The sequence below is a fragment of the Augochlora pura genome, chromosome 8 (assembly GCF_028453695.1).
Source record: "Augochlora pura isolate Apur16 chromosome 8, APUR_v2.2.1, whole genome shotgun sequence".
In the NCBI taxonomy this organism is placed as follows: Eukaryota; Metazoa; Arthropoda; class Insecta; order Hymenoptera; family Halictidae; genus Augochlora; species Augochlora pura.
In genome coordinates, this window is record NC_135779.1 from 1772558 (window position 1) to 1799629 (window position 27072).

At 44.8% G+C, this 27072-nt stretch overlaps 1 protein-coding gene across 1 annotated transcript in view; it reads left to right on the forward strand.

Annotated features, from left to right (window-relative positions):
• LOC144474452 (RNA binding protein fox-1 homolog 2) overlaps positions 1–27072 on the forward strand; it is a 164208-nt gene that overhangs the window by 103872 nt on the left and 33264 nt on the right. Inside the window, exons 5-6 of the mRNA XM_078189297.1 lie at positions 7450–7504; positions 16681–16701. Coding sequence (XP_078045423.1) covers positions 7450–7504; positions 16681–16701 — 76 coding nt within the window. The remainder of the gene's footprint in view (positions 1–7449; positions 7505–16680; positions 16702–27072) is intronic.

A 27072-nucleotide genomic window follows, 5' to 3' on the forward strand; every position in this document is an offset into this window, starting at 1 on the left:
TTAATTTTAACAATCCTTAGAGGTTTTTTGGAGGGTTTACTAATATCATTTGAATGCTCCTTTGGGGGGCCAATTGTTTTACGTTGATATCTTCTGTACGCTTGTTTGCGTGAATTCATTGTTGTAGAGACTTATTGTGGGTTAATTTGTCGGAGTTTTTTTGTGGGAACCAAAGTCCCAAGCAAACTCAACTACTTGGCCTATTTTACGTTGCCCTGGCAATGTTTTTTTATTGGTTTTATAATTCCGCCACGTTTTTTCTTTCTGCTCTTACAATTTCTGTTATAACCGAACATAACCTATAACAATGGATTTTCGGCCGCGGCGCTGAACAAACAAATAAATGAATAATTTAATGATCGCGCCGGGCCGTGTAAAATCAGGGAACAACGAATTTTCGTCGGGCCGCCGTTTTAGCGTAACTAACGATTTCGGCCTACTTTAGCCCGTCGACTGAATAAAATAAAAAGAGAGCTCGAAATCCGAGGCGAACAATCGCGCGAGTCCGGGGACTAATTTGCAACACAATCGCGGGGGCTAGAATACACGCGCGCGCTCGCGCTCTCGCCCGGCTTTCATTGTCGGCCGTGGACGTTTACCGTGGTACAAGGACGGCAAACAAAGATTTCGAGGTTCATCCAGCCGCGTATTGTTTGTTATCCGGCGCACGGGGAACAAGCCAGCCACCCGCGCCGGAGAATCGATTCCGCAGATGCACGCGCACCGTTCTCGCCCCCCGTTGTCCGCGGACCCCCCGACGTTTGTTTGCCAGTTTCTACCGGCGTCGATCCGATTCTATCGGCCATCCAACACGCGCCAAAATTTTCCTACGAAACAATAAGGATCTCGTCGCGTTCGACGACACTTTGTTTCGGCCGGTGTTGTACGCGCTGGAAAATATCGAAACGGAACCGCGGCCGCGCGGACACGATAAACTTTCGAATGGCGACGATAACCGCGTTGGGTGTCACGAAAATCATTTTCAAACGCGAGAGTGGCGAATCGCAAAATTCGGAATTCGAGGAACTAATTTCGGGGGTTTCAAGAGTTTTTTAGGGACTTTGTTTAAATTACTTGGATTTTTGCTTCGTTAACGCGTCGAGCGCTGTTTCACTAAAATATGGGTGACATTAATTTCTGGCCAATTTTCAAAAGTCCAATCAACTCTAAAAATCTAGGAGCTCTAAAATCTTGCTCTAAAATCTTGCTCTAAAATCTTGCTCTAAGATCATAAAATTAACGCGTCGATCGTTTTGCAAAGAAAGTCAAATCGCTTCGAAGAATATATCTCGCGCAGAGTGAATCGCGTGGCAATCGATTTCTCATTAAAGAAAAGCAAAATTTGATCCCGGTTTACGGTGAATTCGATGCTCGGAGGTCTCTTATTATCATACCATTACTATGCGTCCGCCATTATTCAAATTCGATGTGCCGCGCGGCTCGTATCAGATTCCACGGACAGGTATTAACCAGCCGGGCACCGTATAACTTTCGAACGCACAACTCGTTATTTGCATCTTTTGCATCCGGCACTCGGTTCTCCGCGCCGCGATTTTACTTCTCCGCGTAAACCTTTTCTTCGAGTCTTTGCAACTAGGATATGTTATAGGTAAAAATTGGTATTTTGATAAAAATTAATATTTTGAATAAAAGGTAGTGTTTTCGTAAAATTAGTATTTTAATAAAAGGTGGTGTTTTAGTAAAATTAGTATTTGAAGGAAAATTAATATTTTAATAAAAATTAATATTTTAATAAAAATTAGCATTTTAATAAAAATGAGTATTTTAATAAAATTGGTATTCGTTAGTATTTGAATGAAAATTACTATTTTTACGCAAAAGTCGTCTTCTATTTACCAAGAATCTAATAAATGAATCAAGAATCTAATAAACCTGTAAAATAATGAAACCTATTTACTGCAAACAAGTAATCGCTGTTCGAACTTATTCCGACCCAATTCATAAGAAATTCGATGCACCGAGTTTCCGAAGAGTTACCAAAGAGTTGAAGCCGTCCCTAAACAAACTCCGGTCGGATATTCGTCGGAAAGTTCGCGCCGCGAGCCTTGGATTATTCACCGGGCCGCGAATTTTTCGCGGAGATGCGCCGTCGAGGCTGCCGGCTCAAGTTCCGCGGGTTATTTATCTTGCATTCGCCGTCGAGCGTTAACCATCGATGAACCGAGGCGGCAGCGAAGTTCCATGGAACTTTGGGGGTGGTATGAGGGTGCGCACGGTGGTGTAACCGCGGAACCTAGCCGAAAACTCGAGGATTTATGAATGGGGCACCGGCGGACGCGTTCGACTACCGGATCTCTTCGCGCGCCGCTTCCTTCGCAATTGACAAATGAGTCTGGCCGAACTTGGTGCCCTTTCGCGCCCGGTCACGTCGTTCAATGGACCGTTTTCGGGCGAAGGGTTGAACAAAAGTCGATTTCGAAAATGTTTGGTGAAGCGCGAGGTTTCTGTTCTGGAAGGTGGTTGACGCTAAAGCTGCCATTAAGAACAGTTTATGAATATGTTTGATAACCTATCATCGAGATTAATTTATGGATATATTTCATAACCTATCATCAAGAACAATTTATGAATATACATTTCATAAGCATTGTGACCTAAATCATAAAAGAAGTATTTTTGTAATACGGTATAGAATTCTATATAATTATATAGAATTGTCTATAGCGTATATAATTACATACAATCGTATATAAATTATATTACTAACATATGAAATATAAAATAATTTATATACAAGACATTCGACACATTTACAAAAATCGCGTCACCCTACCACCTCGCTCAGTCGAAAAATTCGTGGTCCGCAAAGGGTTGAGACAGCTATATTAAAATACCATGGCCTTTATACTCAAACGTCTCGCTACGCGCCGTCCCGATGCCGGAAATCGAGACGGAGCCTTTGAAACGTCTGCCGGGATTCGGACCTCTGCTTCTCAGACGTCGACGAGCATGTTCCTCGAAGTGGCTCTCAATTTGACGCGGCCGGCTCTCTTAATTAACGCAATTTCCGCGAAAGAACGCCGAGGTAACTCGATTCCTCTGCCTAGTTGCCACTCTGGCTAAATATGGTTTTCATCTTCCCGACGTCCGACGCCGTACCCTTGGTAACAACGTTCCATTCGGTTAATGGCCTTTTAAAAATCAGTAGCCGAGAGGAATAAAAATTAATATTATTATCTTTTGAATCCAAGTAAAATTTCATTCTTCTCTTATCAGAGTTTAAAAATGAAAGCGGATAAAAAAAACAGAAGAGAGAAAAATTGTTTAGTTCTATTAGGGATTGTATATTAAGAACAAATTAATAGTAATATATAAATAGAATATAATATGTAATATAATAATATAAATGGAATAAATAGAAGAAGAGAAGGAATAAAAATTTGTTTGACTCACCATAAAATTGATTAAACTCGAGAGAAATAATAGTCGATATAACTGCGAGATAAAATCATAGCACAAAGGGTTAAAAATAGAAAATTTATCAAAATTCGAAATTTCTCTTAATTTTCCCTCATTTTACACAACTCGTTCCGCTTTAATTTATCCTTAATAAAATCGCGCACACCCTGGAGATAAATAATAAATGCTGATCGAAGCAGCATGAAAGGAGTCATATTGCAAAGGGTTAACCAAGCGATCGCCGACGCATCGGCATTTTCCAGCGACGCGGAACGCCGGTAAAATATTATATCGCAAGGTGTCGGACGGTTCGCGCGATCGTTTCGCCATTGTTCGCGGCCGCTTTCCCGGCGGGCTCGCGCGCGATTTCCCGCCGGAAAATTAGACGCGATCCATAGTTACGGGGAGGCGGCGAAGGTTCGCTGGATGCTGGCGTAACGACCGCCGCCCGGCGCGCGGGTAGAACGCAATCTCGCACGCCGGCGAACGGCCCCGTAAAATGCAAATCGGCCGTCTCGCCGCGCGACGAGACGGTCCCGACGACGGAGTAAACCGGCCGCGAACGTTCTTCCGTGTATACACTGCCGTGTAACAAATTTATGGAACAATATGATATAAATATAGAATTTATGGAACAATACATATGATATAAATATAGAATTTATGGAACAATATATTGTTACGGCGGCTGAATTTATATTTTATTAAATAGAATATCCGGGGGTCATTTTTTTTTATTAATATAGCACTGTATAATTAAATCCACGCGAACGATAATTCGCTCTCGTTTCTTTCGCGAAGCGATTTTACGAGAAACGAGAACGTCGTGTAGCGCATATGATTGAAAGAAGGAGAACCGCGAGTGGATGATGCTCTCGCGCGACGGACGTGTCAGGTTGAAAAAAGAACTGTCTCCTAGTGGCTCCGTTATCTATATAGCGTATCATCTAAAGAAACAGGCCAGAGAAGTTCCAATTGCTTCGAGCTTGGACGAATGCCAGTGGTAATACAACCGATCGCTGAGCGGCCCAATATGCGATACAAAGAAAGAAAGAGAGAGAGAGAGAGAGAGCCGGTCCAGTGACGAAACGAAATTAAGAAGAGACCACCTTGCTCTGCAAAGAACGTAGAGCAGGGCGAACAATTAGTCGCAGTTCTGTTCTAATAATAATATATCTTTTTTAGTTTGTCAGCGTATTAGTGTGCGGGGACTGTGTTCGACAGTTCCGACACGAGACGATCTTTACCGAAAGCGTTCGTCGGAGTCAAACGAGTCTATGGAGACCTACGAAATTATAAATGAAAAGTTATAAATATGACATTATAAATGAGAAATTATAAATATGACATTATAAATGAGAAATTATAAATATGAAATTATAAATGGGAGATTATAATTTGGGAAATTATAAATGAGAGATTATAAATAAGAAATTATAAATGAAAGGTGATAAATGAGAAATTAAATAAGAAATTAAATAGGAATTTCGTCGGCATTAGAAAAATTGCGAAACAATTCCTGAAAAAAGAATAAAAATACGGCGTCCAGGCTCAAATCGACGCCGGGCTAAAAGACGATTCTTCGAGACGAAAGGTGAGGAATTAGCAGTCCCAAAGGAAAAATCAAAGGAAAGGAGAAGGAAACATAGGTGGCAGTAAAGCGGGCGCGAAGAGATCACCGGGGGATCGACGGTCGTCGACTGGTGCTTCGCCCGGAAGACTCGCCACGCAGCCTCGAGAGGGGGGCCGTGGATGGAAAAGCTGGCTGTTGAAAGCCGAAAAAAGAGGCGACGCAGAGTCGAGTCGCGGAATCGCGAGGAAACAAGGCCGACAAAGGGGAGCGCGAAAGGGTGCTCCCCGGTTTTTCGCGCGCCTTTCTCGGTCGGCCTGGTCGACGAAAGTACTTGCGCGACATTCGGGTAATCGGGAATCGACCGCGCAACAGACTCTCTTGATTCTTCTTCTTTTTTTTTTCTCTTCCGCCACCCCCAACCCCCCACCCCCCCCCCCCCCCCCCAACCACCCCCGCAATCGTCCGGGAAAGCGGGACCGTGTTGAAAAGGCGGCGGACGCGGGGAAAAAGCGCCGCTTACGAGGAGAAACGCGACCACCGACGTCTCCCGCTTTTCCGGAAAACCCAGCCCTGGAAAATCGATCGCTGACAATGTCCCGACGGAGACGACCTTCGGTTTTTTCTTGCCGTTTGCGCGCCGTTCGGTTCGATTATGTGTTTTATTGCGGTCAGATCTCGGAAGTCGCGTTGTCCGCGGACTTCGTTGCGCTTCGCGATAAAGCTAGCAGAAAAGTCGACGGATGATTTTCCCAAGAATTTTCTTATACCGTGTACTATCTATATATATACACCATGGTGTAACGATGCACCAAAGATCGAAGAAATGCAATTATTGTCCAGGAGAAATTGCGACGAGCTTCGCGGACGATGCGACAACTTCCAAAAGCCTGTCGCTAAACAAATAACTTTGCTCTGAAAAGGTCGGCACGAGGCTGAATCGAACGGCGCACAGGTGTCTAATAAAGTCTTCCGGTTCGCGGAAGATCGGTAAAGCGACACGGTTGACATCGTTGATCGACGTTGAACGAGAATCGTCGCCGACGCGTCGAGGACATTGAAGGCGGTCGATCGCTTTCGTTCCCGGTCCCGAAGACGCGCACTCCCGACACAGAATCTCTAGCTTCCGTCGACGGTGTATCAACGGGGGTGGTGTCCGTCGATCGGACGAATTTGTCTTCGAGACTGGGAACTGGACCGAGCAGAGACCGCGAGGGCCGACGAGCTAGCTCCTCGCGGACTTTGCTCGCGCCGGTAACTAGATTTTAAGCGTTCCTCGAATCCAGACGGGATTTCTAAGGGCAAAAAGAGATCCGTCGATCTTGGAACCTGGTTGGAATAATCCGCCACGGGTGATTCAATCTTGGAAAAGGAGGTTCATCGTCTGGATTCGATCGAAAATTGCAGCTGCGCGTCGCTGGCGTCCAATCCGCGGATCGCGGTGCTAATTACGAAATGCCTTAACCCTTTGCGGTCGAATGACGATTCTAAAAATTATCATAACGCGGGTCAAAATAATTTTTATCAAATTTACTTATATTTTAAAAAAATGATTAACAGCTATTATCTGTTACGTAAATTTAATAATTAGATTTTATTATTTATAAAACGCTCCGAGTTATATCAAATTGAAACACTGTAACTGTGAAAAAGTATTTTTTCTGTGAAAATGGCGCCGACTGCAAAGGGTTAATTCCTAATCATTCTCTCGCGAAGAGAGAGAAAGCTGTTTAACCGAGCAGCGACGCGCAAAGGCAAACGAAATCGGTGGATCATTGGACGCGGATCGACGAACACGCGATCTCTGTTTTAACAAAGTTCTCTCTGGCGATCTGATAATGATCCGGCAGAAAATGTGAGGTTCCACGATGGAACCGTAGATTGTACATGATCGAGTGTCCGTCGACGCGATCGCGGGAGATCCGCGGGCGACTGGCAAAGCTTGATTTTCCTGCGCCGCGCAAATGACGGCTTTCTTCTTGATAGGAAATCGCTGGCTGAAAGCGGGACACGAAGTTTCCACCGGCAACTTTCGTTTCATCGAAGAAGAGATTGCGCTTCGAAACTCCCGATACGTTTCCCTGCCCCCCCCCCTTTCTCTTTTAGTTTCTTCATTTTCTACTTTGTTTTTCCGTCACTGTCTTTCCTTTTCTCTATTTTCGTCTGTATTTTTCTTTCTCTATCCTTAATTTTCTCTCCTTTAATTTCTTTTATATTTATCTTCCCTCTCTTCCCTTTTTCTCTCTTTTCTTCTCTATCTTTCCTTTTCTCTCTCTCTCCCCCTTCCACTGCCGATCTCAGAGGATCGAGAAAATTGCCGGTGAAAACTGTCCCGTCCTTTCGGCGAAAGCCGCGGCGCGGATCTCTCGATGATCGATAAAGGGGGAAAAAAGAAAGCTGCGAGCAAAACGTATCAACGATATTCGATGACTTGTAACGCTGTGCTTTTGGTTCGACAGGTGAACAACGCGACGGCGAGGGTGCAGACGAAAAAACCACCGACGGTACCCAACGGTAGGTTGACATTTTCATTTACCATCGATATATTCCGAACAGTATATTTTCATTGCTTCTCCGCGTCTCTGAAAAAGTGTATTGAAAACGTTCGTTTTCTGGACAGATGGATAAATATTCGAGTTTCAGTCCCTTGAAAACCGGCGTATAGAGTCGATTCTAAAGCAGCTGGGAAAAAGAGTTGAAATAATTTTGTAGAGAAATATTATATAACTGTTCGTTGCTTTTCCGTTCGTTTTTACTTATAACGATTATTTTAATTTTTGGATAGTTTTTGGTGTTTCTTAGATATGTTAAACTGAGCTTGAAAATAATTTTGCACTATCTAAAAAATAATTAACATTCTCTTACTTGCTACACTGTATATACGTATACAATAGACGATATAATAATAATAATAATAATAATAGATAATAATAAAAATATTAATATCAAAAATTCGACAAAATTGCGCGAGTAAATTTTGATTTTACATCTCTGTCTCTTCGAGTCTTTGTTCTCGCCGCACTGTGTGCGACGTCGACGACGCGAGCCGTCGTTCCCGACGTGAAAATCGTCGAGGCGCCCGACGACCGAGAACCGACCGCTGGAATTCGGTGTCGCGACGGACGCTGTCAATTAAGTGTCCGATTACGGGCCTAACGAATCCCCCCCGCCGCCTATAATTAGAAACGCTCTTCGGTCTTGTTGTTCCGATTCAGGTTATCCGAACGGTTCGCTTGGGAAACACTTGGCAGTGTGGAACGATCGTCGTTGTTCTCTCGCTTGCCGATTTATTTATAAACGGTCGCGGCCCGAGCGAAAAATCCGGCTCTCGTTCGCGCGTCGAGCCATCGGAAGCGTCGGAAGCGAAACGTAAATACTATTCGACCGAGCCGACGTCGACTGGAAACTCGGAAGCGAACTCGCTGATAGCGATATTTCCGGCGGGGCGATCAAATATTAAATTGGCGCGAGGCGGAACGGTGCTTTGGACCGAGTTATCCCACGATTCATCCGCGTCGAACACGCTTTCCTCGTTATTCCTCCGAATTTGGTCGATGAAAATTAGGTGAAATTACCGGGCGATGAAGCCAGTCCTCCGTATTGATTCGACTAGCAATACGCTTCTTATTAAGCAATTTTTCAGTAGAATTTTTGCGAATACTGTCACGGCTGTGTCGCGCGAGTACCGTCGTAGAAAGTAGCGAGGCGAAACGATCTTCGATCTCGAAGAGACGTTCAAGTCGCGATCTACGTGAACCGTCACGGGAACCCGTGGAAACCTGCGGGAAATGCTTGTCGAGCCGACGATTAAGAGAGGCGCATACCGTGCGCGCGTCAAACGGGTTGAATCGGCCTTAATCTCGCGGCGGAGGCGCCGCGTGTCGCCCAGCCCGTGGATAATTGCGCTATCCGAATGTTGGGCCGAATTTCCAACCGACTAATGTGGTCGGCAAGGAATTGCTTCTGCCAGGTGGCAATCGATTTAGTCGGCCCCGCCCCTCGCCACCTCCGCCATGCCCCGCGGCTCTTTGGCGGATGCGGTTCGACTACCGAATGCCTGGGATGATTTTGATTTTGACGGATTCCCGAGCGGAATTTCATCGCGTTAAGTAGCGCCGCGAATTCTCTCCGATCCCCGCCGGAATCGGATCGACCCCCCTTTTTTTTTCTCTCTCTCCTCTCTTCGCTCTCTAGCGGACACCCACTCTGATCCTTCTGGCGCGCCGCCGCGCCGGCTTAATTGCTTTCGCGTCGGAAGAAAGACGGAATCCTTTGTCTTCGTTTCGATCTTAATTGGGCAACGAGCTCTTCCCATTTCGAACAAATTAAAATAGATTTCGATCTCAATATATTTTCTCCCATTTTTGTGATATATTTACTTGAAGTTGCAAATAATCCATCTTCGTTTAAAAAATAATTATTTACTATATAACGTGTATATAAGCATGTAATAATTTCACATGGTCCGATATATCGTTGGAAAAGTATTCAGGACCCCGGTCGGCCGCACAGTGCAACGCGGCAGGACGCGAACGATTACGCGTCGGGTGCTCGTCGCAGGAACTTCTGTTTCGCTCGTTGCCGAGATAACGCTGCCGGCGCGCACAGGCCATCGAGCACAATTCATCGCCGGTGCTCCGCCGGGCAATCGCCGAGTCCCCGTTCTAATCCGATCGTCCGAGCAATTGGCTTTAATCTAAATCTAATCGCGACGCCATTGTCCCCGTTCGAATCGCGACTTGATCCGGATTAGCGGGGATCGGCCGGTTGTCGCGCGGCCCCGACGACGAATCGTCGAAAACCGACGACACCGACGGCGAATCGCAAGCGACCGTAGACGCGTATTCTCTCTGGAACCAACAATTCCATCGGAAACAGCGAAGGAATACACCTCCCCGATTATTCCCGCGGGACACCGCCTGTTTAATTACAAAGTTGTCGCGCGACTCGAACTACGCGAGAAGCGAGAATTACCGCGCGACGTCTACGAGATCCGCCTCTCTCGACTCCGTCGCAATTCGCTTTGAAATTCCACGCGCGCGCGCGCGAATCTCGTCCCGAGTTCTGATGGGATCGACGTGCCCCGCTCAACTTCGATTCCGTCGCGCTAATTGCGCTAATATTATAATTTACGAGCGGCTCCTCCCTCCCGCGCACGCAAGAAAATTAATTAAACCCGGCGCCGTTGCCCCGACGTAGCAACGCGAGATCTACGGGTCGCGTGCATTATTCTCCGTTCTTGTTTCGTTCGCCGTCTCGGATCCCAGTATCGCAGAGTTAACGTCGACCGTCTCTCGGAGGTGTCTTGTCCATTTCCGGTTTATATTTTACGTATAGTATCGCAGTATCGACGAAATAGCGAGTCAATTGGGACAAGCAGTATTCGCGCGATAAATTTATAATAATTAGAGAGCCGACACCTCTGAAAATTGTATCGTTAGCAAAGTGCCGCCGCGAAGCGACTCAAAGTGATTTTCGTACGTTTGGCAGGAAATCCCAGGCGAGAACGCTCTTCTCTACGGCGTCGTCGTCGTCGTTTCCCTTTGTTCGCCACGGAGCGCGGACAAAGCGATAAGGAACGACACAGTGAATATTCAAGCAGCTTCGGGCGAACCGCGCGGGTATCTCGCTTGCTCGCTTGCTCGCCCGCTCGCCAGGTCTTGAAAGCGTTCCTCTCGGGTCTTGAAAATTTTATACGTAGCCAAAGCCCCCGGAGCATTTTTCACGAAGCGTCACGCTTCTACGCGGGCATATCGACGCGACGTCTTCGTCGTCGATGCATCATCGACGGGGAGAATCGGCGTCTCGAGAATTTCCGTCTACAGGACCGATGAAAGCATTCCTCTTCCGTCGCGAAGGGAAAGAATCTGTCGAACCGATTCGATGAAACGCGCCGCGATTCGCCTCGCTGCGACCAGCCTCGAATTAATCGACGTTTTACACCTGCGACAGGATTTCTCGCTTTGGAGGAAATCTTAACGCGCGACGAAAGTAGTTCGTTTTCAAGGAGTTGCTTAATGATGACGGTTAACATTTTGCTCGAATATTTTGGAGCGGGTCGGAGACGCAATTTCGGAGATTGATGACGACGTTCGCGCGGTTCGAAATTCCGCTTCGGAGACAGCACTCGAAAGCGTTGCATTTTCCCGGGGGCTGTGGGTCGCGTTCTTTTTCTACGATTTTCTGGAGCACCTGGCCCGCGGAGCGAAAGCGAACTATTTCTGGCTAATAGACGTACGATGAGGTTTTTTCTTAACCCCTTGCTATACGATTTATTTCACGGCTACGGTGATTAGCCTCGACGTTTAACCCTTCGCAGTCGAATTTCACCTCGAAACCGAAAATAGCTCGCCTGACCTATAATATTACCATTTTCTGTAACTATTTTATTCGACTCAAATTAACCCTTTGCGGATATATATATATATTTATATAATTTAATTTAAATCGCCTCGTCTTGCTACCTTACTCAGTCAAAAAGTCATCGTCCGAAAATTGTTATATTTTCTAACTAACACGGCAGTATTTCTGAGTTTCTTAAAACGCGAAGACATTTAATAATATCAAAATTATTTTAGAACGTGACCCGACAATTTTTAGCATCCTTAGCTACTCGACTGCAGAGAGTTAAAGAATTAATTAATATCAAATACGTGAAATCAAACTTCGTCTCGAAAGACGCGGATAGCGTACACATTTATGGCAGACTATTTTCAAAATTCTCGCAAACATTTCGATATTATAAGCCGAAGGGTTAGCTCGCGCTAGATGGTTCTCTCGGGGCGAGGCCGTGGTTCTAAAAGCGTCGGGTAACCCGGATATCCCGAGAGAAGACAACAATATCCGAGGCGAGATGCCGCGACATGAACAATTCAATCGGGTGGATCGGGAGAGTGGTGTTCGCGGTAGAAAACTTTTTCTTGTATCGAACACGGTTCTAAAGTTACCGGAGCTATCTTCGCGATGGACCGGATAGGCCGCGGCCTGAAATACACCGCTATCTGGAATGCTTAAATTGTTGATGCCGTTTCTGGGCGAAAAGCTCGCCCCAATTCGTCTTTATTTTACCCCATTTTACCGAGCGGCGGACGCGAGAATTCCTTCGCTCGACCGAGTCGCCTTCACTAGGCTCTCTCTCTCTCTCTCTCTCTCTTTCACTTTCTTTTTCTCGAGTTATCCGTTTTTAACGAATACATAAATATATAATATATATATATAAAATTATGTAATAAATATTCAAAGATCGAATATATAAATATAAAATCATTCTACTCGGTTGCCATGGAATTACACGGCGGAGGGGCGGGTGGGGTGTAGCAATCCTCAAACACCGTCGGGAATAGCAAAGCGAGGGTGGCCGAGCTCCTCCGGCTTGTTATCGCGGGGGTGCGTGTGCTCTGTTCCCGTCGACGACGAATTTCCCGTCGAGAACGGAGAACAGAGCTGCTGCAATGTTTCGTCTCGCGTCGCGTCGCATCGACGAGGCTGCCGCAAATGAAATGGCGCGACGATGCAGCGCCGCGCGGTAACCGCGTCTTGGAAAATCCATTTCCCGAAATCGATACTCCGCCGGGCGAAACCGCGAGACAATCCTCTCGGGGAGTAGTTCGCGCGGGTGGTTGCCGTCATTGGGAGCCGCTTCGGCCTCCATTTGCAAAATTATTTCGACTGTCGGGGGTGAGCCTCGCGACTAGAGATCGATTTGTCGCCTGTCGAAATTCTTCGACGATGCGTTTCGCGACGGTGCTCGAACACGACGACCTCGTGTCTTGCGATTTTATTCGTCGGTGTCGAGAATCCTGAATTTAGCAAAGGCTCTGCTATTTTAAAGAACTCTTTTATTATTATTATAAAGCTCATCTTAAAAGTCATCTTAATTTGGGGGAAATTGCGTCCGCTTTAACTCTTTCGCTTCGAGCACTGGCCTGGCAAGGTATTGCACCCCATGCATCCGGCACTTTCTAAATGATGCATATGCAAGTGCCATCTGTACTCAATTATATATTTTTTCCCTATCGTTAACATATCTATTATTTATTGTTAACAGATCTATTTTTCATTATCCTCAACAATTTTCTATTTAGTGAGAAATATATTCCATTTAGTGACAGTAATTCGGCGAATAGTAAAAGCGAAGGGGTTGAAGGGAAGATCGTTTCAACCTCGTGGAATTTTTAGTGGGCTAATTTTGCGGTTCGAAATAAAAGCAGCCTTCGGTGGCCGGGTCGATCGCATGTGTGCCAGTGGAGCATCGTGGAAAAACGGCTCCGCCGCGAGACGCGTGGCGGCGTAACCGTTGTTTATCAACCGGCGGCGAATTGAGATTTAAATTAGCCGGAGATATGCAGAAGATTCCGCGCGCGGGGGTGGATAGCGTGTCCGCGGCCGACCCGGTCGCCGGCACCCTGAAAGGGGTTGGAGAGGAAGACAGAATGAGACAGAGAGAGATAGAGAGAGATAGAGAGAGAGAAAGAGGCGGAGAGAAAGAAAGATAAAGAAAGAAAGAAAGAGACTGGGGGAGAGATAGAAGGAGATAGAAAGAGACAGTGAGACATCGAGGGTGAGACAAAAGGAGACAGAGAGACAAGGAGAGAGAGACGAAAAGATTCAGAGACAGAAAGACAGAAAGAGGCGGAGAGAAAGAAAGATAAATAAAGACAGAGATAGACAGAAAGGCGCGGAGAGAAAGAGAGAGACGCGGACAGAGGGTGAAAGAGAAAGGTGGAGAGGGGTGGGTGGTCGGGGCGAGAGTTTCTTCGGAGTTAAGGCTGGACGAATAATTCGCCAGCTTCCGTTTGATTACGGCGGGATCGCCGGCCGGTCACGCGATCCCACGATCAATCCTTCCGGCGACGTTCGGCCGTCAAAGCTCCGGCCATCCTGAAATCGCGACCCGTTACGGACGCGTAAATCACTGTCCATTAATGTCGCTCGACGCTCCTCGATGTGTTCCGCCCCGGGGTGCATTCAGGGAGGGAGGGGGAGGCTATCGGGGAATCGACGCCGACGTTGATTAGTGTCCGGGATTTTGAGCCTCCGATCCGGCCGGCGGAACTACGAAATTCCTTGACACGCCGTTCGACTACACTCTGCTCTACGAACTCTGAACTCTGTCGGTGGCGGCAGACTCGACCTTTACGGAAAACCGCGCGACGACTGCGAATCTCATTCACTTCTCAGCGTTTAAATATTAAAGTTGAAAAGAATAAAATTATATTTCCACTTAAAAAGCAGAACAATATCGGTGCCCGATAAATTATTATTAAAATTCATTGTCACGAGTCAGACTCGCCGACAAAGGGGTTCGCGAAACCCGGGCGCCGCGAGCAAGGTTGAACGTTCGACGAGTTCGCCTCTTTTATTTCGCGACCAATTATCGACGAGCTCGCGGACAAAAACGGGTTAGCCGACAATTTTCGCCGCCCCGTTTCCCGACGAACGGAACAAAAAAAAAAAAAACCGTCGAAACTGTTCTCCGTTAGAATTTATCGCGCGATATAGCCACATTAACATTAAATCGAAAACAAATCTCTAAATTAATTTAAAGCGATTGTAGAAGCCGTGCACAGAGGGGGGGGGGGGGGGGGGGGGGAGCGATTTCAACGAAGTTCGAAACTAATCGATTCGCCAATCGACGGAAGTCCGTCAGCGCGACGGAAGATTCTATCGCAGCGAATTTCAATGCGTTCGGCTCTTTTTTTTTGTCGGAGCCGAATTGATTCGACGCGCCGGATAAATAACGCGAAACTACCATCCTCTCTTCTACCCCTTCGCCCTCCTCCTCACCCCCTCTCGGTAATTTCGATCGGCGTTTGTAATTCGTGCCACGCATCGCGATAATGGAATTTCGAATGAAAATACCGGCCTCGTACGGAGAAACCAGTTTCGTGTGCCCGGCTAGAGGATTTCGGTTCGATCGATTTCGCCGGAAACGAGCCGCGGCCGGATTTTCATGGAAAATGGATTTCTGAAAAAGGAACTTGCCGAAACTGCCGTTTAACCGGTTTGCCGCGTTTCACGAGCGCACTTGTCGCGGGGGAAGCGGCGGCATTTCGTTCGACTCTTTTGTACCTTTATGAATATCTAATTTCTACCGCGTTTTTCGCTTATTATATATAATGTAAAAATATTAGAAAAATATTAGAGATATTGGAAGTGAAATTGTTTATTTTAATTACGTAAAATCGTCTTTTCGAGCTAATATTTGCACTATATATGCTTGCGCTATAATTATATTATATAAATATGGCTGCCAATCATTTCTATTAAATCGAAGTGAAATTTCAATCATCTGACGTAACCTGATATCGAGGAAATAATTAAAGACGAAATAGCCGTAATCAACGCAGCTCTGAGAGACGTAATAATTGAAAGGGTTAACTCGTGTACTCGTCATAGCTTCATCCTCGTGACATCGAAATATAATAAAATTCTCACTAATATTTCAAACAATCTTTCGCTAAAATCGAATACAGAAAATAGTCGAAAAAGAATGGCGTTTTATTTAGGATAAACGTACAAAATGTATTTTCCGCAATATTGTCGGATTGCTACCTGTATTTCGGTGCAGATTCCGGTGACAACCGTTTCCGCTTCGCACGCATTAGTATCCGCGTTAGGGGAGGGGAATGGGAAGACAAGGAAAAAGCGTCGGAAGCGCGAATGTCTCGGACAAATCCGCGATCTATTTCGGTGCGGATATCGAGGCGGCCATAAGTTATAGCGCGGGACGGGTTACCCTCCCTCGATCTCGCTCGGTGAAGGATTCCCGCGGAGGAGGGATCTGCTTTCGTGAGAAAACACACTTGGCCGGCATCCTTTGAGCCTCCGGAAATAAAAGGCAATCGATCAGCGTCTCGCCACTCCACAGCGAACCCCCCCTCTCTCTCTCTCTATCTATCTATCTCTTTCGCCTTGTTCTCCCTTTCTTCTTCATACACAACCTTCCATCGAGCCGTATTTCACGCGAGAAATCTCGCGAGATATTCGCCCGATCCCGCGTCTTCATCGATAAAACGCGAGAAAATTCTGAGCCGAGTCGAGCGCGCGATGAAATTCATATTCGAATGCTTTATAGCGGATAATGTCTGGCTTATTCAATTCGAAGTCATTAACCCCTTGTAGTACCATCATTGAGATGAAATCAAGTTGAAGCAAGAATAATGTTAGGTTTATTCAAGAACCATTATTAAGATTAAATTATATTAAAGCAAAATTAAATATTTCTCAATGTAAAATCAAATTTAATAATATTCATATATAATTAACGTTCTTTACTTTAGTAAAATAAATTAGTAGGAATATTGCCGGACACTTGACGCAATTAATTTATATTTTTTTAATTCACTGATATGCTATCTTTTAATTCATCGAAGTCGTATGAAATTTATATATGGGTGTCATGGTAATCGAAATTAATTTTTGTCGAACGAACAGTGGTATATAATATACAAAATTGAGAAGAAAATTTGTTGACCCTTCCTTTAAATTTAGATATATTAAAATACGTAAAAATATGAAATAAATAGCTTTGTTGGCTGAAACCACAGAAAACGGACTTTCAAAATGCACCGTCCATTTTCATTATATAAAAACGCTATGCTTTCGTCAGTCGCTATGACTGTTCCGCTACAATGCAAAATTGTTTCTGTAACCGGACTAACGTGATCGTTTCGCCTTCTCTGTTTCAGTATGCGTACAGTGGCCAGAGGGTAGGTGCTTCCACGACGTGCCGGAGTCGGCACTGCTGAATCTCTACTTCGAGATCCGGGAGAATTGCTACGGATTCTCCTGAAGGCGATGATGTGACGGGCAAAGGCGACGACAGTGAGACGCGGGCGCGTGCGGCGGTCGAGAAACCCGGGTCGCCGGGTCAGCAGGTGGTGTGCGCCGCGAGTCGGCAACCGTCCGACCACGATCGACTGCCGACTCTTTATCGACTCTCTTTTTTAGCACCGTCCGCGACCGGCGATCGCGGAGTGTCCGGCGCGACAAAATGAAAACCGGGTGACACGCGCGCGCGCACGAAAAAAAAAAATAAGCCAAGCAAACAAAAGCGAGAGAGAGAGAAAAAGACTTGTCTCTCTCCGAAGTAGAGTTCACAATTTTCGTTTGTTTCCTCCCAAAAAAAAAGAAAAACAGCCGCCAACACACCACGACCAAGCCAACAAAGAAAAAAAAAATGAAAATTCTCAGACATAATTTCAGAGAAAAGAAAAGACAGCCACTTGGGGGCAGCATAGAACCGCGATCGTATCGCGATCGCATCGTGAGACCGGCTGGGCTCGGTCCCGCCGACCATTCACGAGCTATATTTTTTCTATTTTTTTTATCTATACATACATACACAGATCTATATACATATATATATATATACTTAGAATCGTAGTGATTTAGCTTTGCGAGGCCGACAGACGATCGTCGGCGAGTCCGCCACGACGAAACTGGATAGTCTGCGAGGAATCGAGTCGAGTCCGAAGCTAGTCGAGTAATATCGATACAAGTAAAATCGAACCAAATCGAGCCAAATATAAATTTCCAACTGATCCATAAATCACAGTTTTCTTTTTTGGATTTACACGACCGACTCGACTTCCGCGCGACGAGGTTTCCGCGGACACGACGATCGCGTCGTATACGCCATGCGTGCGACAGATCTAGCACTGATCCTTAGATGGTAAAACACCCCCTCGTCTCGTCAGAGAGAAAAACGCCCCCCCATTCCCCCCCACGAACACTTTGGCCAGAGAAAGCTTTCTTTTAGGGTTCTCTCGATGATACCAGCAGAGCCAAGGTGGGTGGTACAGACTTTATTTATCTACAACTAATTGCTCGTCGTTCAACCAGCTCGCGAGAGACCACTGTCTCGACCCTATCTCGTTCTCCTCTATCTATCTATCTATCTATCTCTCTTTCTTTCTCTCTTTCTCTCTCTATCTCTCTTTCTATCGCGAGCTCTCTCTCTCTCTCTCTCTCTCTCTAAACCCAGCCAATTGAAGGGTTCGCGAGGGAGAGCTCGCACCAACGCCCAGATCCCACGTTTTCTCGCACAGACATCCACACACGGACAGAGACACAAGCGCGGGCACATATATAGACGAGAGCGCGCACATATATAGACGAAAGCGCGCATATATATAGACGAAAGCGCACATATAGACGATAGCGCGCACACACGATCCCAAAGAAATATCCAACGTTCCATATCCGGTCGACGACGCGACGATTGCTCGGTGCAAGAGGGTTGCCGCCGGTCAATCGCAGACAGAGTCCTGGAAAATTGATTTTCCCGACGCGAGTTTAATCGGCGAAAAAGTTGCAGCAAGAGAGACCTCGTCGGAGCTCGTTCTTTAGAAAACTTGTTTAACGATTGTGAAGCTTGTGAAACGATTGAAATCTCGGATGGTCGAACCAGAGATATCGATTAATTTCCTCGGAAACAGAGATACTGAACGGACGATTCGTAGGATCGAGTATCCTACAATTATAATATATCGTGAATATAGAGGATCCCGTTGCTAGAATTTCCAGATCTGTCTGCCGGATTTCCAAAGGGCGAGGGAAATCCAGCGGCCGCGCGGAGGCCGGTTTTCTTGCGCCGGGAAACCGGAAGCCGCGAGAAAAATCGTGTTTGAAGCCGGATCTCGAACAGTTGAGAGTCTAACGGTCAGTGGTAGGTCGGCACGAGACAGAGCGAACCTCTAGTTTGCGTTAGGCCATCGGCGGATCCTCGGTTCCCGCGGGAACCGAGCCGTTTTCCGCCTTCTACGCCCCCGCGGTCCCACGGCCGCGAAAGAAACCGCAGCGTGGAAACCATTGGTGCTGCCACGCGATTTTTATTACGAACGCCATAGATCGCCGGAGCACCGTCGCGGAACCGTCGCGGAACCGTCGGAGAACCGGCGCGCGAAACACAATCCCCGCTGTCGTTTCCACTCGCGCGCGGGACCCGCCGTTTTAGGCTTTAGACGTTTAGGCGATTAAGTACGACGTTCTCCACGGAGCTACAGGGTATTCCGAGAAAGTATTCCGGCCACGCACAGTATTCGTAGATTTAGGTCGACGACGGACACGTCGATTATTCCATTTATCCATTTTATCGTTTCGACGGACTTTTTTCTTTTTTTTTACATTGTTCCGTTCGACGTTGTCAGGATTTTCTAGGCTCCGTTGTGTTGTCTAGGATAGTCCCGTGGACCGAGACTGGCCACGGACCGATATACAGGGTATTGTTTCTAGTGATCTGTAAACCTGAGTTACCTGCCTCTGCGTACTTAGAAACGACAGTATTTGCAGCGCGCGCGACACACTGTCGATCTGTCGATCCGATGAGCGATCGACGAGGCCTACGACGACGACGAATGCGTGTAAGCGGAAAGGCGAGGCCGCCCGTCGAGGCGACGCGGGCTCAAAGAGCTCTATACTTGCTCTAATCTACCGCGTTTTTGGCCAGGTTTGCGCAAAGAGTCGTGCGATCGGTTCGCTTTTTAACCCTTTGCAATCGAAGCATTTTTAAAAGTAAATCTAAAATCATTTTATAAATGTGAAATTGATTTTTGTGATTCAGCAGTTCCAGTTTTAACAAGTTTTTAAATCTAAATATTGCTATAATATTTATTTTATAAGTGATGGAACATGAGTGTGAATCATTCGAATGCAAAGGGTTAAGGTTTTCCTAGCGCGGACGATCGTGAGTTCGCAGCGCAGTGGATTTTGGTAAAGTACGATGTATCTGAGAAGACTGACAAGCTTTTCCCCAACCTTTTGTTGCTCTTAACCCATTAACTGCCAAATTTCTTTTCTTTTTAATTTTCACCGAAAAAGTTGTATACATTCACAAGAGATTGTATAATAATATAATTATATTAAATTTCCTTCAAATATTCTATAATTTAAAAAAATTCCCAAGTAGGGTTTGTTGCAGGTTGCATGAATAAAAACTAATAAGATAAAATTTTTCTCTAGCATATCCATCGTTTTGAATATTCTAAAATACGTACTTTATAATAATTCTTTTCAACAATAATAAGAATTCTTTTCAACAATAATTATAATTCTTTTCAACAATAATAATAATTCTTTTCAATATTAAATAATTCTTTTCAACTTGCAGCTGATTTCCAAGCTTCTCTTTTTCTCGAAACACAAAATGCACACCGTTTGTAATAAATCGACTGATATCTATAAAAAGACATTAAACTGTCAAACGCACTCGCGAAAAGACTGCTGCACATAAAATTCGAAAATCCTGAAAAGGTGGCAGTTAATGGGTTAACATTTACGCTCCGATAAAAGAAGGTTTCATTTTCGCAAAGAATTCTCGGTTCTCCACGTATTCTCGACGTATTCTTTCGTCTCGCGCAGAATCTCGCCACAATTTAAACGCTCGCTGGACCGTAGATCATAGATCCTAGATCCTATCGATCCTCGGAGCGGCGCCTCGCGTTTCCGTGAACTAGAAAGCTGTGCAAAGTGACAGTGCGATCGACGAGAAACGGAAGAAGACTCTCCCGCCCAGAGACAATTTTCCCCATAATGGAAGAAACTAGAGAAAGAGAGACCTATATCAGAAGCCATCGAATAAAAAGAAGATAAAGGAAGAAAACTATAGAGAGCGGGAGAGAAAGAGAGAGAGAGAGTGTGAGAGAGAGAGAAAGAATAAATGAGAAAACGCATGGCATTGACACGGCAGGAAGTCGACGAAGATGTCCGGAAGAGATGGTCGAGGATCGACGACGATTATCGATCCATGTTTCGCGAGAGCGCGCGCGAAACAGTTACGCACGCGTACACATACACACACGGTATATATATTTGCCAGTGTTTCCCCACAGAAACGTGTGTTGAAGCCAATAAAGAGGAGCTTTACCAAGCAGAACCCGAGGAAGTTTTCTGCTCCGTCCTATCGCGATCTCTCGACTTACGTGGCATGCATCCGATCTTCGATTCCACGATCCCGATTTTCGATCTTCGATTCCTGGATTCCGATTTTCGATTCCCCGGATTCCGATTTTCGATTCCCCGAATTCCGATTTTCGATTCCTCGGATTCCGATTTTCGATTCCCCGAATTTTGATTTTCGATTCCCCGGATTCCGATTTTCGATTCCCCGGATCTCGATTTTCGATTCCCCGATTCCGATTTTCGATCTCCCAGTCCAGATCGTTTCGCGTTTATCTGTCCAGTTTCCCGACGATTTTTCTTTCTTTCCGCGATCCCCGCGAATCGAGCGCCTCTTCTCTGCAACGATCTCGCGAGAAGATCGATATATATTTGTCTCGCGATCCTTCGTTTATCCTAGTAAAAACCGTCGATCACTATCTATCGATCGAAGAATATTTCGTCGACTACGCGATCTTTCGTTTATCCTAGTAAAAACCGTCGATCACAATCAATCGATCGAAAACGATTACATCGACTACGTCACGCGATCGCGCGCACCCCGTCGTACTCTCTTTTTACCTATGTCTCTCTCTCGCTCTCTTTCTATCTCTGTCTCTCCCTCTCTTTATCGAACAGAGGAGTGCATGCTGTAGGCTTTTTTCTGGTCTTGATTAGTGGCGTTTAGCTTTCAGTGAATAACAGTGACGATCACGAAGCCCGGAATCGATTGTAACCCGGTAGATGTGCGGCCGGCCGGCGCCCGCGAGCAATGGACAATACACGGTTCTACGTACGTCGTATTGTCGGCAAGAATACGGCTCGCGAGACGACGACGACGACGATTACGACGACGAGCCATTGCTCCGGGCTCGGCAGTCCCCGTAAAAGCTTGATTGACACGCTCGATAACGTATCTAGAAGACTTGTCACCGTTTGCATGCCACGTGTACTACCTTCTTCACACCGTAATGTATTTTTTGAAGCCGTTTTTTTCGCAAAACGAATCCACCGTGTATACCATTATTATTATTATTATTATTATTATTATTATTACTATTATTATTGTTATACATACCGGTGTTCTCACGTTTCTCTCTGTGTCGTTTTCCTGCTCTCTGTCGGCTCTTGTCGTTCGCTGCTGCTAACCGCGGCCTACCCCAATCGCCTGCACCACCGTCGCCAATCGATGATAGATCGAAAATAACAGATGATTCGTCGATGAACAACCACGGAAGACTGAGCGGGGATATCCTGTCCACGGCGTCTCGTTGTCGGCGGTCGTTTCGCGCCCGAGGTCGCGTCACGTTTGAGTCGCGTTACGCGCCAGGACCTGCTACTCAATGACGCACTTCTCGTGTTTACGTTGATAGTACGACGGTCCTGTTCACGATTGCTGCGTAGAATTTTCGATCGTTTTTTCAAAGTGTTCGCCCGCGTTCGAGTTTCGACTTTGCTGGTAAAGCGACGGTAAAAACTTTCGCTTCGTTGAGAATATCTCGATAATTGTATCGCGATGCATCAAGCCGAACGAGGACGGAGAATCTCTACCATGTTTCCCTTTCTTGCGAACCAACTTTTCGGGGCGCAGTTTCATCCAAAGCTATTCGAAAGCGTGGAAAGCAACGACCGATGCGTGCGTTCCAAGGGAGCGCGTGACGTCGCGACCGCCCGGTTAAACGAGACACCGTCGACGCCGCTCCCTCCGAGAAAGGTGAAGAACGCCGGAGACCAGGATCCGGACACAAAATCACTTTGAAGACACGGTCCCGCTTTATCTTTAACGGAGTCGTCGACGAACGGGAATCGTTCCGTACGTCCACGTGGCGAGGACCGACGCCAACGAATTCGTGAAACCGCACGGAAGATCTCGTCCACGCGCACCGACCGTGGATCGAAATAAAATAGATCTCGACGGTGGACCGAGGCTAGATCGTCGGACGCAGCCCGGATTCGCATCGTCGTCGACGATCATCGCCGTCGATAGGAGAAAGGTCGGAATTCCCTTAGTGTCGAATGCTAAAAACCAAAAAAAAAAAAAATCTATACAGATACATAAGAAAACACACATAAATGAGACATATATATATATATATTTAAAAAAAACAAAAGAAAGATATGAAAAGATATTATACGAATCTCGCCTGTGCTAGCTTTTAGTTTTCTAGGGTTTCCTCTGTCCGGTGGTAAAAGCATGAGGTATTCTTCGTACGTAATATAATTCGTATGATTTGATTAATTTTTAGCGTAACGATTACTACCATTAACTCACCGCTGTGCCTACGTATACTACCTTTTACGTTCCTTGTCACACCCTCGACTCATCTCTCTCTCTCTCTCTCTCTCTCTATTTCTCTCTATTTCTCTATCTATATCTCTATTGTTTTCTATTTCTCCTGAATACTTCGATTAATCGATTAATATGACCGGACGTATGTACCTTGCGCGGCGCACACTGCTCGCAAAAAAATACACCACCAACAGTCTCTTGTTAGCACCTGTCTCGTTTGTTTCACACCGTATCATACTTAATAATCTTGTGACACTTAACTCGGCCGCGGTCGCGCTGGCTCAGCTCGAGCCGTTTCTGGTTTAAAACAAAACGACATCGACGCTCTTTTCTCATTTAGAGAAATTACTAATTTATTAATTCGTGATCTTTTCTTGCCAAATTATTTTGTCGAACACCAGAGACAAAATTATTCCTTGTATTCTTTTGACAAATTAAAATTCGCTGAGCTCAGTATCATATTTTAATTATAACTTTGATTTAATGCCATGAAAGAAGAGCTCTGTAAGAATATTAAAAATGGCTTTAAAATTGAAACAAACGAAAATTAATTGTCAAGTTCGTCCGTCGACTAGCTTATTTTAATTAGTATAATTTTGGCGATTAAACTGGATGATCAGAGTGTCGAAATCGATTTCCATAGATCGGCAACGATCGATCTCAGCCATCGCTGCCTCTCGCATTCGAATCGTAACGTAGCAGCTAGCAGCTCGCCGATTCGTTTAACCGATTGCCAACGATTAATACCGTTTCACTGTGGTTAAACAATTAGTTGTATTAACGATCACCTGTCGACGGTGTGCTCGCCACTCCCACACACGTATGTATTAATCGATTCCCGATTCTCACCCGACTTTTCTCTCTTTCTATTTCTTTCTATTTCTCTCTCACCTTCTCTCTCCTGATCCCAGTAAATGATTATTTATCTGTGCACCTCCATGTCCGAAACAAACTTGATCCCCCATGGATCCAGACTTCTCATCTCTCAACTTCCCCTTCGTATCTCATCCGTATATATGTATATATGTATGTATATGTATATATAAATATATATATTTACATATGGATATATATATATTTATATATTTACATATGGATATATAATATATTTATATATTTATATATGTATAGATATACATATACATACAATGTATAGATTTCTTTTTTCTCAAATTGTTACTATTTACACACACACGCATATATATATACATATATATAAGTTACGAACAGAAAGAATTATATTTATATATATATGTATGATAATCACGGTAATGCGCCACATATTCACTGGTTGATGACTGTCTCGTTGACAAAGGCCCGTACCTTGCCTGTGGTTGTGCTTGGTTGTGGTTGGAAAGCGGTTTTGGGAGAGAATTTTTTACTTGCTTCTTTTTTTAATAATTATTACCTTTTTTAATTTGCACGTCTCATGTCGTGGCCTTGGCTTGCCTTCATATGAGATTCACCTGTGAATACATGTGTATATATATACATCATCTCGAACAAAAAGAAAAGAAAAACAGACAGAAAAAAAAATGAGAAAGAAAGCTACATATATGTATACACAAGAAAGAGGAATTGTACGTTCCATTCTTTTTTTTTTTTTTTTTTTTATTTAGAGAAGATTGTTTACGGCTTTTTTCTGTATACGTATACGTATGGAAACATATATATATATTACATACATATATCTGTATCTATTGGAACATGCCGACCGATATACGTATGTATCCTATGCACGTACTTGATTATAATTAACCGACAAGTGTTTTAGCGGAAAAAAAAAAGAAAGAAAACACACAGACTAGCGAGAAGAAACACAGAGAAAACGGAGAAGATCTCTTCTCGTCACTTCTCTTCTATGTATCGTCTTCTTTTTTTTTTATTTTTCTTCGTCTCGGTTGTTTGATTTATCGATTCTCTGTTACTAAACTAATTTTTCCGCGAGAACAATGTATGGATACGTACGCATAGTATGTACTGACTATATATATTATGTATTTATAATTTTCACGTGTTACATGGTACGTCCGTCCTGGCAGTCGCCGCAGAGTTGCCACCAGTCGCTCGCGAACGTGCTCGGTAGTTCTCGCGATGTTTATTATATGAAATGGCTATTTGTTAATTACGAGGAATTTTGAACCGGAGGGAAGGTGTAGTTAGGAGGAAATTTCATGATCGTGTCAGCGTTATCGAACATCGATTCGACGATGTATAATAATGTATATAGATATAATAATTCGTGAAAATGGTCACTGTGTTCAATAGGTCCATTTTATTTATATTTGAAAACTATGGCAAAAAATTTTTGACTAGCTATATTATTAAACAGTTATATTATTATCCAGTTATATTACTAAGCAATTATATTATTAACCAGTTAAATTATCATCCAGTTATATTATTAATTTTTACATTATCAACAATTTTATTCGCTAATACATCGTCGAATCGTCTTCTGATTTGCCGACACGATCTAATCACCTGGCTACCATTCTACCAATGGTTTTCGATGAAATTCAGCAATTAAAAATTTCCACGGTATTCGAGTAGCTAGTTCTGCGAGCGCCTGCAACCATATACGTTTTTGCACCTACGTACACGTACCAGAGCTGAACAAGTAGTGTGTATTGCGGGAACGATTCTTGCGTTTCCTAGTCTGTCTTACACGTACGTTTCTCCTTGCTCCAATAGAGTTCTTGTCCATCATTTTCCGTTTGGTATTGTTTATCGAATTACTCGCCTCCTCTCTCTCGCTCTCTTCTTTCTCTATCGTCTTCGAACAGTGTTTCCACATCTATTGGAACAAATGAGGGACGAAAAGAAAAATGAGAGAGAGAGAGAGGAGAAGCGAGAGACGGAAGGAACACGGGAGAGAAAGGAGACTGCAGCAACAGTCGAGCTGATTGCTCGCGTATTCGGAATCATTCGCGAGGAAGAACGCGCTCTAACGAGGGAAGAGAGAACGGAACCTGTCATTGGCTCTTTTCTACATAGTTTATCGTCCCCCCCTTTTCTTTCGTTTTTCTTGTCGATCTCATCGGAGAACGTTATCCTCTCTTTAATTAACGCGTCTTGTTCACCCTTCGCTCAGCTCCCTCTCCCTCTCTCTATTTTTCTCTCTTTGTGTCTATATCTGGCTCTCGCAACGACGAACCCTCGCGTCGCTTGAATTTATCCTCCCGTTCTCTCATTTTATTATCGCAGAATGGTTTGCTGCCACGCCGGGACACGCGCGTCGGCTCTTCTTCTCCCTTCTCTCTCTCTCTCTCTCTCTCCCCGTCTATTCTGACTCTATCGTCGTACCGTACGCTCACGATTACATATTACATATATCGTTGTTTATACTTTCCACGTTGCGTCCTTTGTCTCTTCTTCTAGTTTGATCTGTTTTTTAGTTCTATATAGGGAGGGGTAGGTCGCCGAACATTTGCCATCGAAAATATCCCGGCTTAAGCGACGTTAATAAAAATAAATAAGCTTGGCTCGGAAGAACGGTTTATCAACAATTGGGACTTTTATCTCGAGCTTCGTCTTTTTTTTTAACGTCGCTTAGAACGAAGGGGATGTTTTTAGCGGGGAATTGTTCGGCGGCTCCCTCCGTATACACATATTTATATATACATCTACATATTTCTATTCTTTCGTTTCATTTTGGAATTGTTGTCATTGACATTAATGTTATTATTATTGGATCGTGGCACGGTGTGTTTAGTTGGCGAGAAGACATGACAATCAGTTGTTTTTTTTTCTTCTTTTTTTTCTTTCTGGCCGGCCGAAGGTTGTGCTGCATGCTCGACAAAAAGTGCCGCCTTTGATTTAGTGGTAACTCTAATTAATTCTCGTATGTCGGCCCGCAACCCGTCCACCCCCCCCCCTCCGCCACCCCTCCGCCCTCGTAACCCGCCCCCGT